The sequence below is a fragment of the Penicillium taxi genome, assembly GCF_028828555.1.
Source record: "Penicillium taxi strain IBT 34144 chromosome Unknown utg000003l_segment0_segment0, whole genome shotgun sequence".
Classification (NCBI taxonomy): domain Eukaryota; kingdom Fungi; phylum Ascomycota; class Eurotiomycetes; order Eurotiales; family Aspergillaceae; genus Penicillium; species Penicillium taxi.
This window is the reverse complement of record NW_026643205.1, coordinates 228,328-242,369: the sequence shown is the minus strand read 5'-3', so window position 1 is coordinate 242,369 and position 14,042 is coordinate 228,328. Positions and strand designations below refer to the sequence as shown.

The window sequence follows — 14,042 nt, the reverse complement described above, 5'->3', positions numbered from 1 at the left end:
GAGTTCCTTTTAAATCATTTGTTTCTTTCTTTCTTTCTGTTTTTTAATTTTTAATTTTTAATTTTTTTAATTTTTTAATTGGTTATCACCGGAATCTTGTATAACTTTTACGGAGTATTGCTTGGAATAGCGTCAAACGGTAGATAAAACGTGGCACGACTACCGCCTACTTATTTGGGATACTGAAGATTGATTCTGCCATATGATTATATAATAGAATAACGGGATCCCACGGGTTTGCTGCAGTTAACTAAACCACATGGAAGTATTGGTCGGTCCAGTGATATCAGAAAGAATAAGTTACAAGTTTCAAAAAGGTAAGTTAGTAGCGTTGTTATAATAATACCATGCTATATATATCATAAATCTTCGGAGTATAAGTAGGTTGGACCCTGAGTAAGCGAGTTGCACGAGAAAGGGCCGCAACCGTGGGGCGCCACACTGATTTGCTTTGCATTTCAAGATTGAAGCCCACTTTTAATGGCTTTAGTGGCTGAGGCGTCTGTATGTGGCTGGTGCCGAACACTTTCCATCTTCAATTCGGAATCTCCAATTAATCTTCCCCTTTCCTCTTTGACATCCCCTCTTTCTCCACCATCTACATCTATCATTCATATTCTACACTCATTCCACTCTTCAAACTACCCAGGTGATTTTCCTCCCCATCTTAATCCACCTTCCCCCTTTCATTTCTATCTATTCTATTTCCGTTTCCCGATCTCTTTTTCTCCGCACATCCAAAACCTCCACTTTTAATTTTCCCAACGTCAACTTCTTCACCTCCACTTTCTTACCTTTTGGCATGATTGCGGCACTTTAAGTGGTCGCACATGTAATCATGGCCCAACATGATCTAACATCCCATCATGTCAATTATTTAATCTGGAGGTATGTCTTTAATCTGATTGTTCTTAGCTTAATCGGAACACTAACCCGATTCTCCCAGATATCTCCAAGAATCAGGTTAGATCTTTGTTGTCATGTTTACTCATGGCTCAATTCCTCAGCTCAGTCCAACTGATGTTATCACAGGTCATGGTGAGGCTGCAGTTTCACTGCAACAGACATGGTATCCTGATCCACAGAATCTACCATTTGCACGTCACATCAAAACTCATGCCTTGGTCTCACTGATGCAAAAGGGTCTGCAGTACCATGAGCTAGAATCTTCCATTGACAAGGTATGAAGGCATGGCATGTCAACATGCACTCATTTATCTAATTAATGAACAGGAGGGAAACCCCGTTGATCTAACTCCCTCTGATTATTTCTTCGGCCCGGAACCCCTTGAACTCTTGAAAAGCCGAGATTTTGGCACGGACCATCCTACAAAGGATGAACCCTCCGACCTTGTGACAAATGGTCATCCACCTAATCCCATGACCGGGGATGCAATGTATGTTGATGCCGATGCTGAGACAGATGCCGATGTAGAAGCAGAAGCAGAAGCAGAAGCAGAAGAAACAGCTGCAGACTCCAAGACAGATGCAGAACATGAGAGCAAAGCTTCTCCCAAAGTTGATGGAGATGGAGACGTGAGTATGGCTACTACTACACTCAACAGTGGCCAAAGTATCGGGGTTCAGATCTCCCCCGCTAAGGCTGCCGATTTGTCCCCCAACACCGCCCGCTTGGATCTGATGGATCACGTGATGTTCACTGCCTGGAAACCCCGAGACCCGACTATCTTGCTGTCAGCCGGCGAGACCTTTTGCAGTCTGTGGAAACTGTCATCTTCAGAGCCAGTGCAAAACAAGTTCCTTGATTTGAAGAACACTGGAGCGTATGTATCCGCTGTGGCGTGGGATGGTATTGGCGCCAATTTGGCCATTGCAACCATGCGAGACTCGAAAGGAACTATCACCTTCTACAACGACCAGGGTAATGCTGTCGATCTGCTGCCGGATCTTCCCCGTATGATTAGCGGCCTTCATTGGGCGCTGCAGAGCCCGCAGCTGATCATTGTGGCATCGGATGAGCGAACGTCCGAACTGGCCCTCTGGGACAACACTGAACGGCCGGACGCATACCCTAACCCGCTGATTATTGACAACAATGTGTTCGACTTGGGATGGGCCGGAAAATCCGAAGCCTTCGCCTGTGGAACGGGAACAGTCTACCAATGCGAGGTAGACCAGACTATTCGTCTGATCAACAAATTCACATCCGCAAACCCAGACACTATCTGGTCTTACATCCGCTGTGCAGAGACCAATAATGGAAATGTAGCTGTGACAGCTAGCTCCACCACCAGCACGATTTGGATTCCTACACATGACATTCTCATCGAAACAAACCAGGATGTGCTCACGGCGATCGACATCCAGCCTCAATCGCCTGCACAGCGACGAGCCTGGTCTATTACTGGAAAGCCTTTGATCACCATCGCCTCGTACTCCGTCGACGGTACAGTCGGCGTGTGGGAAGTTGACTTGGTCTTGAAGCAGTACAAGCGGGTTCATCGCCTGAAACTGGGCGTCCCCGTCCTCGCTGGCGGCTTCTCTTCGGATGGATACGCTCTGGGTGCAGTCAGTCAAGACCGTCTCGCCCTTTGGAATGTTGAACGTGGTGGTGAGCCGGTGGCTACTTGGAGTGCAGCCGGCTCGAAAGAGGTGAAGGAAGAGCCCGACCATTTTATGAATGGCCAAAATGGGGGCTTGACATCGCAGGATGTCACTCTTTCCTGGGATCACGATGGAAAGAAGCTTGCCTACGGGTTTAGAAATCAGGTGACTTGGAAATATTCCATGAAGTCTTCGTCTATACTAATGTCCCGTTTCTAGATGGCCTTGGTGAATCTTCAGCGATGATCGAACTGAACCGATGATAAAAACCAGAAATTATGTCCAGCGACATTCTTTCAAACCACAGTCATATTGAATATGAACTATGATGTTCCGAAACTAGGCTTATCAACATTTTATTTCTACATATCCTTTATCTTTTATTTTTTATTTTTTTTTTTTTTTTGGACATAACTTTCGCGATTTTAGAAAAATGCACGGCATGCATTGGGATTTTGGGTATGGCGAATGGGTTCCTGGAGTGGCTTTATTTTTCAATTTCTTGTTTTGGGTGGCTGGGGGAAGTGAATGGATGGGATCAACAAAAACCAAAATGCATTTCAAATTTCGAACTATTTATCGTTATATCGTAGTCTCACTTTCAGTCTTCACTCTTCACCAGTCTTTGATCACGTCTCGTCTTCCGTGTGCGTCCTCGAATCTGGAAGCCGTCCTCGACGTCTTTCCAACCTCTCATCCAAGCACTGAGACCCTCTAACATCTCCTCATCTGCCTGACTAGTACGACGTCGCCGTGATTTTTGATGTGCCACCTTGATCCAGTCATGCAGCCCACGGACTATCCCTTGCATCACTTCCAGCTCCACTGCGTCCTCACTCAAGTCCGATTTTCTGAAATATGACATGTTAGCCAATTCCCTATCGCACAAATCTTGCAAATTACTTACAACTCTGACACTTCATCCTCCAGATCGGTAACCGTTTGTGTCAGCCCGAGACAACGCTTCTCGGAGCTATCGCGAATCTCCTCCAGATCAGTAATTGTTTGTGTCAGACTGAGACAGCGCTTCTCGAAGCTGTCACGAACATCCTCCAGATCGGTAATTTTCTGTGTTAAACTGAGACAACGCTTCTCAAAGGTATCGCGTATATCCTTCAATTCGGCTACTTTTTGTGTTAGACTGAGACAACGCTTCTCGGCATCGTCGTGGCTCTCCTCTAAGTCGGTTACATTTTGTGTCAAATCGACACAACGCTTTTCAGAGATGACGTTACTCTCCTCCAATTCGGTTATAGATCGTGTTAAACGAACACACCGCTTCTCGAAGCTATCACGAACGTCCTCCAACTCGGCCACCGTCCGTGTTAGGTCGGCACAACGCTTTTCGAACATATCGCGAATCTCTATTGATTCCCTATGACGTCGATGCAAGTCCTGATTCAATTCTGTCACCTCCTCCAATATGCTCTGGAGATCCGTCGATACTTTCTTCTCCTTGACTCGCGCCTCATGATCCGCGGCAAGCCAATAGGGCACTTTCAGGTGAAACGGGTCTTCGGAAAGTCCAAGCAAAGAGTCTGGACGCTCTCTATCGCTTTGAGTGGGAGAGCGATTGGGAGATAGTTGTTGAGAACGAGCTGGAGATTGACTTGCAGGACGCCGAGCGGGGGACTTTTGATGCCGAGTGGGAGACCGTTCGGGAGAGCGATTGGGAGACTCTGGTTCCGGATTACGAAGGAGAATGTTGATCGCGTCGATGTACTTGTGGATCAGAGGTGCAGATGCACTGTCGCCGACATCTGGCCCAAGTTTCGTAACGAGACGGGCGAGGTCTGCCATGCGGTCCTGCCATGGCTTTCGAGGACCTGGGAGGGCATCTCCGTATCCAGTGGAACCATTGGAGTCTTCAAAGTCGTGGGAAAAGATAGAGCCACGCCTCTCACTCCACTCGTCAAAAGCCCAACTGGGGCCTAAACCAGACTCTAAGGAGGGACCTAAACCAGCTTCCATGTAGATCTGATGTGCGGCTTGATGTGGTGAGATGATGAAGTTCGCTGCAGTAGGTGTCGACACCAAATTGATGCAGTTGAGAGTTGATTGAAGGTCGTAAGCAGGCTAACAGCTCTTGAAACAGCAAACATGCTCAGACAACAAAACAATCTTATGCTTATCGATCGATCATAATTGATGCTCCCCACGCTAGACCATATTGGGCATCAATTCAGTCTGGAGTATGTACTCCGTATATTTTACTTTTAGCCGAGTTTCTTCCGAATATATTCAAATCCTCAAACTACCAGGGTTTGAACTAGTTTCGTATAGAATAGTAGATCTTGATGCAATCCATCACTTTAGTTTTTAGCCACGTCTCTGTTAGTACTAAAGACCGTATGAAAATGATGACTCGACAGACCCACAGGGGATTCAGTCATCCATTCTTCCCGCCGAATTCCCTTTGACTGTCTCATTTCATCTTTTGAATAGGTAACTGCTATCATGTCACCTTCAGTAAGTATTCCAAGGCTCATATCTCTACACTATTTCCGCCGCGATTTGCGCCATCCAAATTTATTAACATGATCGCACTATGACTCAGATCGCAGTTGTCCCTTCGCTTGAGAAGGCGCGAGAAGTAATCTCCGCCTCGAGAGACTCCGAATTCCCTCCTAATCTACTGCCTGTCACTGCCTCAATCCCGGCCGATCTCTTGACACCGACATTGGCCTACCTCAAACTTGCAGAGAGGTATGTGGGATATTTGCGACAAACCCCGCGAAACGAGAAACGCATGGGAGTATAGGCTGACATGTGTACAGCTCAAAATTCTCATTTTTGTACGAGAGTGCTGCAACTACAGAGACTATTGGACGGTATAGCTTCGTTGGTGCAGGTGAGATCATCTCCGTGGTAACAACAATACTTCTCATCACTCATTAACCGCTTTTTCCCCTCCTAGACCCTAGAAAAGTGATCAAGACTGGCGCAGGCCATGGACCTGAGACCGACCCCCTTCCTCTCCTAGAGAATGAACTTTCCCAATTCCGCGTGGCATCTGTCCCAGGTCTTACTCTTCCTTCCCTCAGTGGCGGAGCGATCGGATATGTGGGCTACGACTGTGTTCGATACTTTGAGCCTAAGACCGCCCGGCCCATGAAGGATGTACTTCAGGTACCGGAGTCATTTTTCATGCTCTTCGATACCATCGTTGCCTTTGATCACTTCTTCCAGGTCGTCAAAGTCATCACATACCTTCCGATTCCCGCTACAGACGCCGAGTTCGAGACCGAATACCGAAAGGGCCAACTGATCATCCGAAAGGCCATTCAGACCCTGCTACAGGAACGCACACCTCTACCGGCTCAAGGGCCTATCGTTCCCGACCAGGAGTATACTTCCAACATTGGACAGGAGGGTTATGAAAACCACGTCAACCGCCTAAAGGAACATATCGGCAAAGGCGATATCTTCCAGACTGTGCCTTCACAACGGCTTTCGCGGCCAACATCCCTCCACCCCTTCAACCTCTTCCGCCATCTCCGCACAGTCAATCCCTCTCCATACCTGTTCTATATCGACTGCCAAGACTTCCAGCTCGTGGGCGCTAGCCCCGAGCTTCTTGTGAAAGAGGAGCGTGGCCGTATCATCACCCACCCCATTGCAGGCACAGTGATGCGTGGGAAGACACTGGAGGAGGATATCGCATTGGCCGACGAGCTGCGCAGCAGTTTGAAGGACCGTGCCGAGCACGTCATGTTGGTGGATTTGGCCCGTAACGATGTGAACAGGGTGTGTGACCCGATGACCACGCAAGTGGACCGATTGATGGTGGTCGAGAAGTTCTCCCACGTGCAACACCTCGTCTCACAGGTTTCTGGAGTTCTCCGACCTGGCAAGACGCGCTTCGATGCCTTCCGGTCCATTTTCCCTGCTGGCACAGTATCCGGTGCGCCCAAGGTGCGCGCCATGCAGCTCATAGCTGAGCTGGAGGGTGAGAAGCGTGGTGTGTATGCTGGTGCCGTTGGATACTTTGGTTACAACATTGCCAATGCAGACGGGTCAAGCGAGATTCCTGGTCCTATGGATACTTGCATTGCACTGCGGACGATGCTGGTGAAGGACGGTGTTGCCTATCTTCAGGCTGGTGGTGGTATTGTCTTTGACTCGGATCCTTATGACGAGTACATAGAGACGATTAACAAGCTGGGCGCTAATATCCAGTGTATTCGTGGCGCTGAGGCCAAATATCTCAGCTTGGAGAACACGACTGCTTGATGATCAGAGGTATTAAAAGCAATTAATCCCAAGGAATAAACCAATGGAATGAATTATGTTACTAGACGAGCTATCCATATTCCGAATCCCAGTACTATGCAGAAAATAGAGATCTATGTTAATTAGTACTTCAATTGTGCTTAAACTCGACGTAATCAAGTGTTTTTCTCAGTTACTTACTTTTCGTCTGATATTCTTCAATCCTCTTAAAGGGTAGTCGAGTTGTCCGCCTTTCCCTAAGCGGAAGCAGGTCGACTACAACTTCCCCGAACAACACCGTCGGTCAACACTACGTGGTCTCGCGCACGGCGACCATGCCGCTTCGAGTCAGTCTCCCTCCAGCCACTCGTCTCTTCCTTGTCGCCCTTCTCTCTCTATCATTACTCTACAATATTGCAAGATGGCGACAACTTGACACAACCGTGGGCAATCAGGTTACCCCGATTGTTCCTTACCTGACCCTCGTACCTTCCCACTTCTATTATTACCCCTGGACTCTCTTGACTTCTACATTTGTAGAGCAGAATATCTTCACCGTTCTCCTAAATGCTGCTACTATCTTCTATGGTGGCAAGTATCTGGAGCGCGCGTGGGGTTCCCGCGAGTTCAGCAAGTTTATCGCGACAGTCACCATAATCCCAAATATTGTGATTATTCCAATATATCTCATTTGGAGTGGAGTGACTGGGTCATCTAGCAGATCGTAAGCATTTCTCCTTTCTTTTTGCGGTTGTAGTAGTCGGAGCTGACCATGTTCGTTATAGCCTCACCCAGATCTGCGGCGGGGTTGCTATCCAGGCCTCCTACCTTGTCGCTTTCAAGCAGCTTGTTCCCGAACATACAGTTGCCATATTGAAGGGTCTAGTCAAGATCCGCGTGAAGCATTTCCCCGCTCTGTTCCTCCTCCTGAATACTACCAGCGGCATCGTACTTGGAACTGACACCGCTGCCGTCTTGGCCTGGTTAGGTATCTTGGCTAGCTGGAGCTACTTGCGATTCTATAAGCGACAGCCCGATCTTACTGGAACCTCCACAAATGGCCTCGGTATTAAGGGCGATGCGAGCGAAACTTTCGCCTTTGCCTGTCTGTTTCCTGATGTGATGCAACCCCCAATTGCTTTCGTCGCAGATCAGATCTATTCGCTACTGGTGGCTGTGAAAATTCTCACTCCATTCTCAGAGGATGAAATTGTTTCTGGAAACCAGCAAGTCCTAGCTCGAGGTGAAGCGGGCTTGCCTAACCTTCATAGCAGCTCGCACGGATCGAGGGCCTCTGCGAAGCGCGAGGAGGCAGACCGGAGGCGTACTATTGCGCTCAGGGCGTTGGACCAACGATTACAGGCTGCTTCTGCTGGACGTTCTCAAGCTGGGCCGTCCATAGTCGCGGAGCCCTCAAGTCATCCGCAGACTACTAGCCCACCTTCAATTTCTGGACCAAATATCCTGGGAGGAACTACATATAACCCGGACAACGCATAACAATGTCTAGTCTCACATTCTGCGAAGGGTGTTCCCCGGGATTTTCGCTTGTTGGACATATCCCACCCTCGGAGCGGAATCTGCGGGGGAGTCCTTTCTTTCTATATAACGATGTACATTGTCCGCTTATATCCTGGCTTGGATCCCTGTTTTTATAGGCTCTGTTTCTCAGGGCCTGTGTGGGTTTATTGGACTCTTTCTTTGGCTATGCCAGCATTTGTATTATTTATTCCATTTCCGGTCTATTTAGCTCAATACTAGTCGCTAGTATGAACTTCCAACGTTCGTAATCTAGGACATGGGTATAAATATGGATAATTTATATAAATATTCCCATGAAATACACGGTCGTAAGGAAGAAAAAGAGAAGATGCTATGATACAAGGGATTCCTGACCATCTCACTCTCAATAACTTTGAACAATGAGAATAGTGGGATCCAGATAAGAGAGAACCGAAAACAATCACGCGATCTTAGATCTCCTTCAGCTTATCCACCTCACCACGAGCTTCGGCAAGCATACGCTCCTGATCCTTCTTCGCTTGTCGCTTAGCCTGTATACGCTCGCGATCCCCTACAGCCTGCTCGGTGATTTTGCTCAATCTCACAAGATCAGACTCATCCGCCTCAGTGGGCTTGACTTCCTCTGCTCCAGTGGATGCCTGCACCCGACTCCAGATCTCTTGGTAGCCCAAGTTCTTCAAGTCCACGACAATCGACTTCTCGTTATCTTCAGCTGCAGGCGCGAACTTGTCGATTACCTGCTTGCCTGAGATCGCTGTCGCAGTGCTGCTGAGTCGCTCCGCAAAGTAGATCGTCAATGCGGACGGTCCTTCCTGATCGTCGATTTGTTTTACCGTCATCTTCACGGCGGGGTTGTGGTACTTCAGTCGTGGCAGGCATTGGCGCCAGAAGTGTCGTGATCCTTGGTGGCCTCCGTAGATCTTGCGGGCGTATGTGAGGTGTAGACGGGTCACGGCTGGGAATTCTTTTGTGGCGGTGGCTAGGGAAGGGAAGAGGGCTGCGCCGGTGCCGACTCGGATGTTGAGGATCTGGTTGACCTTGATGTTAGTATGATAGTTTTGCGAGTAATGTATGTCTTCAAGCTAGAGTCTTTTGGTATTTGGCTGGGGGAGAAGTGGGAGTTCTTACTTTCTAGAGAATAAAATTGTTAGATTGAGTTATTAAAATATCTCGACACTATGCGAAGAGAGTCGGCTCGATATAACTTACTGTCTTCAGCTTCCGCATCCGCTTGAACAGGTTCACCATGATGGCAGAATGTGGCGCACAGGGGCTGACCCTGATACGAGTGAAGTTTGGAGGCTGGTATAGATCCGGTATAATTAAACAAAAAAGACAATTGGCCTTTTGGAGAGTACAGGGAGCGATGTCGTGGATCCGGGGAAATTTGCTGCGGAAACTCTTACGGCCTCGAAAGTTGCTCCATGATATAAGTCACGTGACATGTATTTTATTATATGTTAGTAGATTGTCCCTTCCGCTGGAATTTTCTATACAAAACAGCCGAGCACGTCTAAAACTATGAACAAAATATTACATGTCTAGGTACAGAGCTTTAGCCTGTAGGTTACAATCCATATTCATTGTCGATACGACGGTATAGTTAGCAGTTGCTGCAAAGGCACGTGTTGTAATTTACATATCGTTTTAAATACAGCCGCAATACCGGCGTGACTCAGAATTCCTAAATATTTTTGATAACCATCAACCCCGCGGTCTTTTTTACATTGCCTTCTGGGAGTGCAATTAAGCAATATTTTGCACATAAGATCATCATGGCAGCTGCTGTGGCTGCGATCGACCCGAGCAATGGCTCTAAGAATACCCTGAAGCTCGAAAATGTTAGTATACCCCTCCCCCTCCAATGGCAGCTTCATAGCCATATGATGCGATCAAAATAACCATTATAGATTGGCTAACTTCTCTCTAGACTGAGAAGCGCGACACCCTCATCGCAATCGAGAAGAAGTACCAGGCACAATGGAAGGACAACAAGGTTTTCGAGGTCGATGCTCCATCATTCGATGAAGTCGAAGCTTCTATCACCGGCGACGAGCTGCGTGAGAAGCACCCCAAGTTCTTCGGCACCATGGCATACCCCTACATGAACGGAACCCTGCATGCTGGTCACAGTTTCACCGCTTCAAAGGTCGAGTTCATGGCTGGTTTCGCTCGTATGGAAGGCAAGCGTGCTCTCTTCCCGCTTGGTTTCCACTGCACTGGTATGCCTATCAAGGCTTGTGCGGATAAACTCCGGGACGAAGTTAAGTGGTTTGGCAAGAACTTCGAGGGATACAAAGAGGAGGTAGAGGAGGAAGCTACTCCCGCAGCCTCTGCAGAACAGGCCCAGAAGACCGAGAAGTTCTCTGGTAAGAAGAGCAAGGCCGCGGCCAAGACTGTTAAGATGAAGTACCAGTTCCAGATTATGCTGGCCATCGATGTTCCTCTGGAGGAGATTCACAAGTTCGCCGATGCTAACCACTGGCTGCAACACTTCCCCCTCTTGCCATCCGTGACCTTGACAGCCTTGGTGCTCGCATTGACTGGCGAAGACAGTTTGTCACCACTGATGCCAACCCTTACTACGATTCCTTTGTTGGATGGCAGATGCGTGCCCTTAAAAATCTAGACAAGATCATGTACGGATCTCGCTACACTGTCTACTCGCCTAAGGATGGACAGCCGTGTATGGACCACGACCGCACTGAGGGTGAGGGTGTTGGACCCCAGGAGTACACCGCTTTGAAGCTCCAGGTGAAGGAGTGGTCTCCAGAGCTTGCACAGCTTGTGAAGGGTAAGATCGAGGACGATGCCAAGGTCTACTTTGTTCCTGCTACTCTGCGCCCTGAAACTATGTACGGCCAGACCAACTGCTTCGTTGGCCCCAAGATCAACTACGGTCTCTTCAAGCTCAATGAGAAGGAGTACGTCGTCGTCACCAAGCGTGCTGCATGGAACATGGCTTTCCAGGGTCACTTCTTCGGCGAGACTTTCCCTAAGACCCAGGATCAATTGCCTTTGGTCTTCGAGGCACCAGGATCTGCCTTTGTTGGTACCCTGGTCAATGCTCCTCTTTCTCTCCACACTGACGGTGTCTACATTCTGCCTATGGATAGTGTTTCTGCTGCTAAGGGTACTGGTGTTGTTACCTCCGTCCCCTCCGACAGCCCAGACGACTACGCCACTCTGATGGATCTGATTAAGAAGGCTGATTTCTACGGTATTAAGAAGGAGTGGGCTGAGAAGGAGATTTTCCCCGTTATTGAAACACCGACATACGGTAACCTGACTGCCCCCGCCCTGGTCAAGCAGCTTAAGATCAACTCCCCCAAGGATGTCACCCAGTTGGCCCAGGCCAAGGACCTGGCTTACACCGAAGGTTTCTACAAGGGAAAGATGCTGGTTGGCGGCGATCTGTACAAGGGCCGACCCGTTCAAGAGGTGAAGGACGAGATCCGACAGGCTCTCTACAAGAGCGGTGACGCTTTCCCCTTCGCCGACCCTATGGGCAAGGTTGTCAGCCGCAGTGGAGATGATTGTGTTGTTGCATACCTCGGTCAGTGGTTCTTGAACTACGGCGAGAACGACCCCAAGTGGCAGCAGGACACCCTGGCATATGTCCGGGACGGCCTGAACTCATACAGCGCCGAGGCCAAGAACGGATTCGAAAAGAACCTCGACTGGCTAAACCGCTGGGCATGCGCTCGTACATACGGTCTGGGATCTAAGCTACCTTGGGATCAGCAATTTTTGGTGGAGAGTCTGAGTGATAGTACTGTTTACATGGCCTACTATACTATTGCTCATCTCCTGCACGGGGACCGATACGGAAAGACCACTGGCCCTCTCAAGATTACACCCGACCAGATGACCGATGAGGTTTGGGACTACGTCTTCTGTCGCCAGGAGATAAGCGAGGAGGTGATCACCAAGAGCGGTATCAGCAAGGATACCCTACTGCGCTTGCGCCGCGAGTTCGATTACTGGTACCCCCTGGACGTTCGTGTCTCTGGCAAGGATCTTATCCAGAACCACCTTACCTTCTTCCTTTACAACCACGTCGCATTGTTCCCTAACCACATGCCCAAGGGTATTCGTGCAAACGGTCACCTCATGCTGAACGGCAGTAAGATGTCGAAGTCTACTGGAAACTTTTTGACTCTGAAGGATGCCGTCGACAAGTTCGGTGCTGATGCTACTCGTATCGCGTTCGCTGACGCTGGTGACAGCATCGAGGATGCTAACTTTGAGGAGTCGGTTGCTAACAGCAACATTTTGCGTTTGCACACTCTGAAGGAATGGATCGAGGAGGTCGTTAAGGATGAAACCCTGCGCACTGGCTCAGCTGACGCCTTCTCGGATAAGCTGTTTGAGAACGAGCTCAACAGTCTTGTCAGAGAGGCCCAAAAACATTACCGGGAGTAAGTTGGTTCTGGATTCTACCTGTGGAAACCTCATTACTAACTATGCATTAGCACTAACTTCAAGCTTGCCCTGAAGAGCGGTCTTTACGAGTGAGTACCATCTATTATCTTTCTATTGACAAACACGACTGACAGTGCAATTCCAGCTTCACCAGTGCCCGTGATAGCTACCGCGAGGCTGCCACCGCTGCCGGAGTGGGTATGCACCGGGATGTCATCCTGCGCTACATTGAGCTGCAGGCTCTTATGTTGGCTCCCATCACCCCTCACTGGGCCGAGTACATTTGGCTCGAGATTCTCAACAAGGTCAGTGTCTATTATCCAATCATACTCAATCAAACAAAGCCTAACATCTCTCAGCCCGAATCTATTCACTTTGCTAAGTTCCCTGAGGTGCCCGAGCCTTCTCCCGCGCTTTCTGCCGCTCAGGCCTACGTCCGTGGCACTGCCTCGAACATCCTGTCTTCAGAGGCCCAGTTCACCAAGCGTCTGTCCAAGGGCAAGGCTTCCACCTTCGACCCTCGCAAGCCCAAGAAGCTCACCATCTTCGCCGCCAAGAAGTACCCCGCTTGGCAGGAGAAGTACATCGACCTGGTTCGCGAGGCCTTTGATGCTCTGACCGTCTCTATCAACGACAAGGACCTCAGTGCCAAGGTTGGCAAGCTCGGTGAGATGAAGAAGGCCATGCCTTTCATCCAGACCTTGAAGCGCCGCCTGGTGCAGAACCGTGATGACCCAGAGACTGTCTTCGAGCGTAAGCTTCCATTCGATGAGTTTGCCATTCTTGCCGAGATGGTCGATGGCCTGAAGCGTGTGTCTGGATACAAGGAGGTTGAGGTCATCGCTGTTGATGAGGGTGGCAAGACTGGTGAGGTTCTTGGTTCTGGTGAGAAGCGAGAGGGTTTGTCTGGTGAGAATGCCGTCCCTGGACAGCCTTCTTTCCAGTTCTCCAACATTGAGTAGGTTTGATGAAAATATATGGCGCCTCTTCATTTGTTTCGTTTAAGAGTCATGTTTGATGAGCTTATGCTAAAAAAATAAATTCCCTGCTTCATGGTTCTAGACGTATTTGTTTCGGTCGTACCACGAACTACGAATCATATCAGTGGCAGGTTAAAATTTAGAATAGCTGCTTATGAGCTACCTAGGTGCCTAGTGGATGGAAGATGTACACTACCTTCTCTCACATTGATTCTAAAGTTGCAAAATGATCTAGACCTGGGTTCTAATTCGGCATTAGAGTAAATCCTAGCTTAGCTATTAAAGGATAAAGACTATTCAACTAGCTAATTAACTTGAATAGTAAGAGATACACAA

General features: G+C 48.7%; 7 protein-coding genes across 7 annotated transcripts; 4 read left to right on the top strand and 3 right to left on the bottom strand.

Annotated features, from left to right (window-relative positions):
• Positions 1 to 980: 980 nt before the first annotated feature.
• On the top strand, positions 981 to 2,784 carry N7495_003579 (uncharacterized protein; the record flags this gene model as incomplete). Its single annotated transcript, XM_057206230.1, has 2 exons — positions 981 to 1,181; positions 1,234 to 2,784. 2 exons carry the CDS (start codon positions 981 to 983, stop codon positions 2,782 to 2,784), a joined length of 1,752 nt encoding a protein of 583 aa, XP_057063910.1.
• Positions 2,785 to 3,166: 382 nt separating this feature from the next.
• On the bottom strand, positions 3,167 to 3,430 carry N7495_003578 (uncharacterized protein; the record flags this gene model as incomplete). Its single annotated transcript, XM_057206229.1, has 1 exon — positions 3,167 to 3,430. One exon carries the CDS (start codon positions 3,428 to 3,430, stop codon positions 3,167 to 3,169), a length of 264 nt encoding a protein of 87 aa, XP_057063909.1.
• A 38-nt stretch (positions 3,431 to 3,468) lies between these two features.
• On the bottom strand, positions 3,469 to 4,536 carry N7495_003577 (uncharacterized protein; the record flags this gene model as incomplete). The annotated part of the gene is made up of 1 exon (XM_057206228.1): positions 3,469 to 4,536. The coding sequence occupies one exon, from the start codon at positions 4,534 to 4,536 to the stop codon at positions 3,469 to 3,471; it is 1,068 nt and encodes a 355-aa protein (XP_057063908.1).
• A 577-nt stretch (positions 4,537 to 5,113) lies between these two features.
• trpE (anthranilate synthase TRP2) lies at positions 5,114 to 6,798 on the top strand (the record flags this gene model as incomplete). Its single annotated transcript, XM_057206227.1, has 3 exons — positions 5,114 to 5,271; positions 5,343 to 5,416; positions 5,483 to 6,798. 3 exons carry the CDS (start codon positions 5,114 to 5,116, stop codon positions 6,796 to 6,798), a joined length of 1,548 nt encoding a protein of 515 aa, XP_057063907.1.
• A 314-nt stretch (positions 6,799 to 7,112) lies between these two features.
• Positions 7,113 to 8,277, top strand: N7495_003575 (rhomboid family protein; the record flags this gene model as incomplete). The annotated part of the gene is made up of 2 exons (XM_057206226.1): positions 7,113 to 7,501; positions 7,563 to 8,277. The coding sequence occupies 2 exons, from the start codon at positions 7,113 to 7,115 to the stop codon at positions 8,275 to 8,277; spliced, it is 1,104 nt and encodes a 367-aa protein (XP_057063906.1).
• A 473-nt stretch (positions 8,278 to 8,750) lies between these two features.
• N7495_003574 (mitochondrial 54S ribosomal protein mL61) lies at positions 8,751 to 9,549 on the bottom strand (the record flags this gene model as incomplete). Its single annotated transcript, XM_057206225.1, has 2 exons — positions 8,751 to 9,329; positions 9,511 to 9,549. The coding sequence occupies 2 exons, from the start codon at positions 9,547 to 9,549 to the stop codon at positions 8,751 to 8,753; spliced, it is 618 nt and encodes a 205-aa protein (XP_057063905.1).
• A 527-nt stretch (positions 9,550 to 10,076) lies between these two features.
• On the top strand, positions 10,077 to 13,688 carry N7495_003573 (leucine--tRNA ligase CDC60; the record flags this gene model as incomplete). The annotated part of the gene is made up of 6 exons (XM_057206224.1): positions 10,077 to 10,142; positions 10,232 to 10,831; positions 10,858 to 12,722; positions 12,777 to 12,815; positions 12,872 to 13,031; positions 13,086 to 13,688. 6 exons carry the CDS (start codon positions 10,077 to 10,079, stop codon positions 13,686 to 13,688), a joined length of 3,333 nt encoding a protein of 1,110 aa, XP_057063904.1.
• Positions 13,689 to 14,042: the final 354 nt, after the last annotated feature.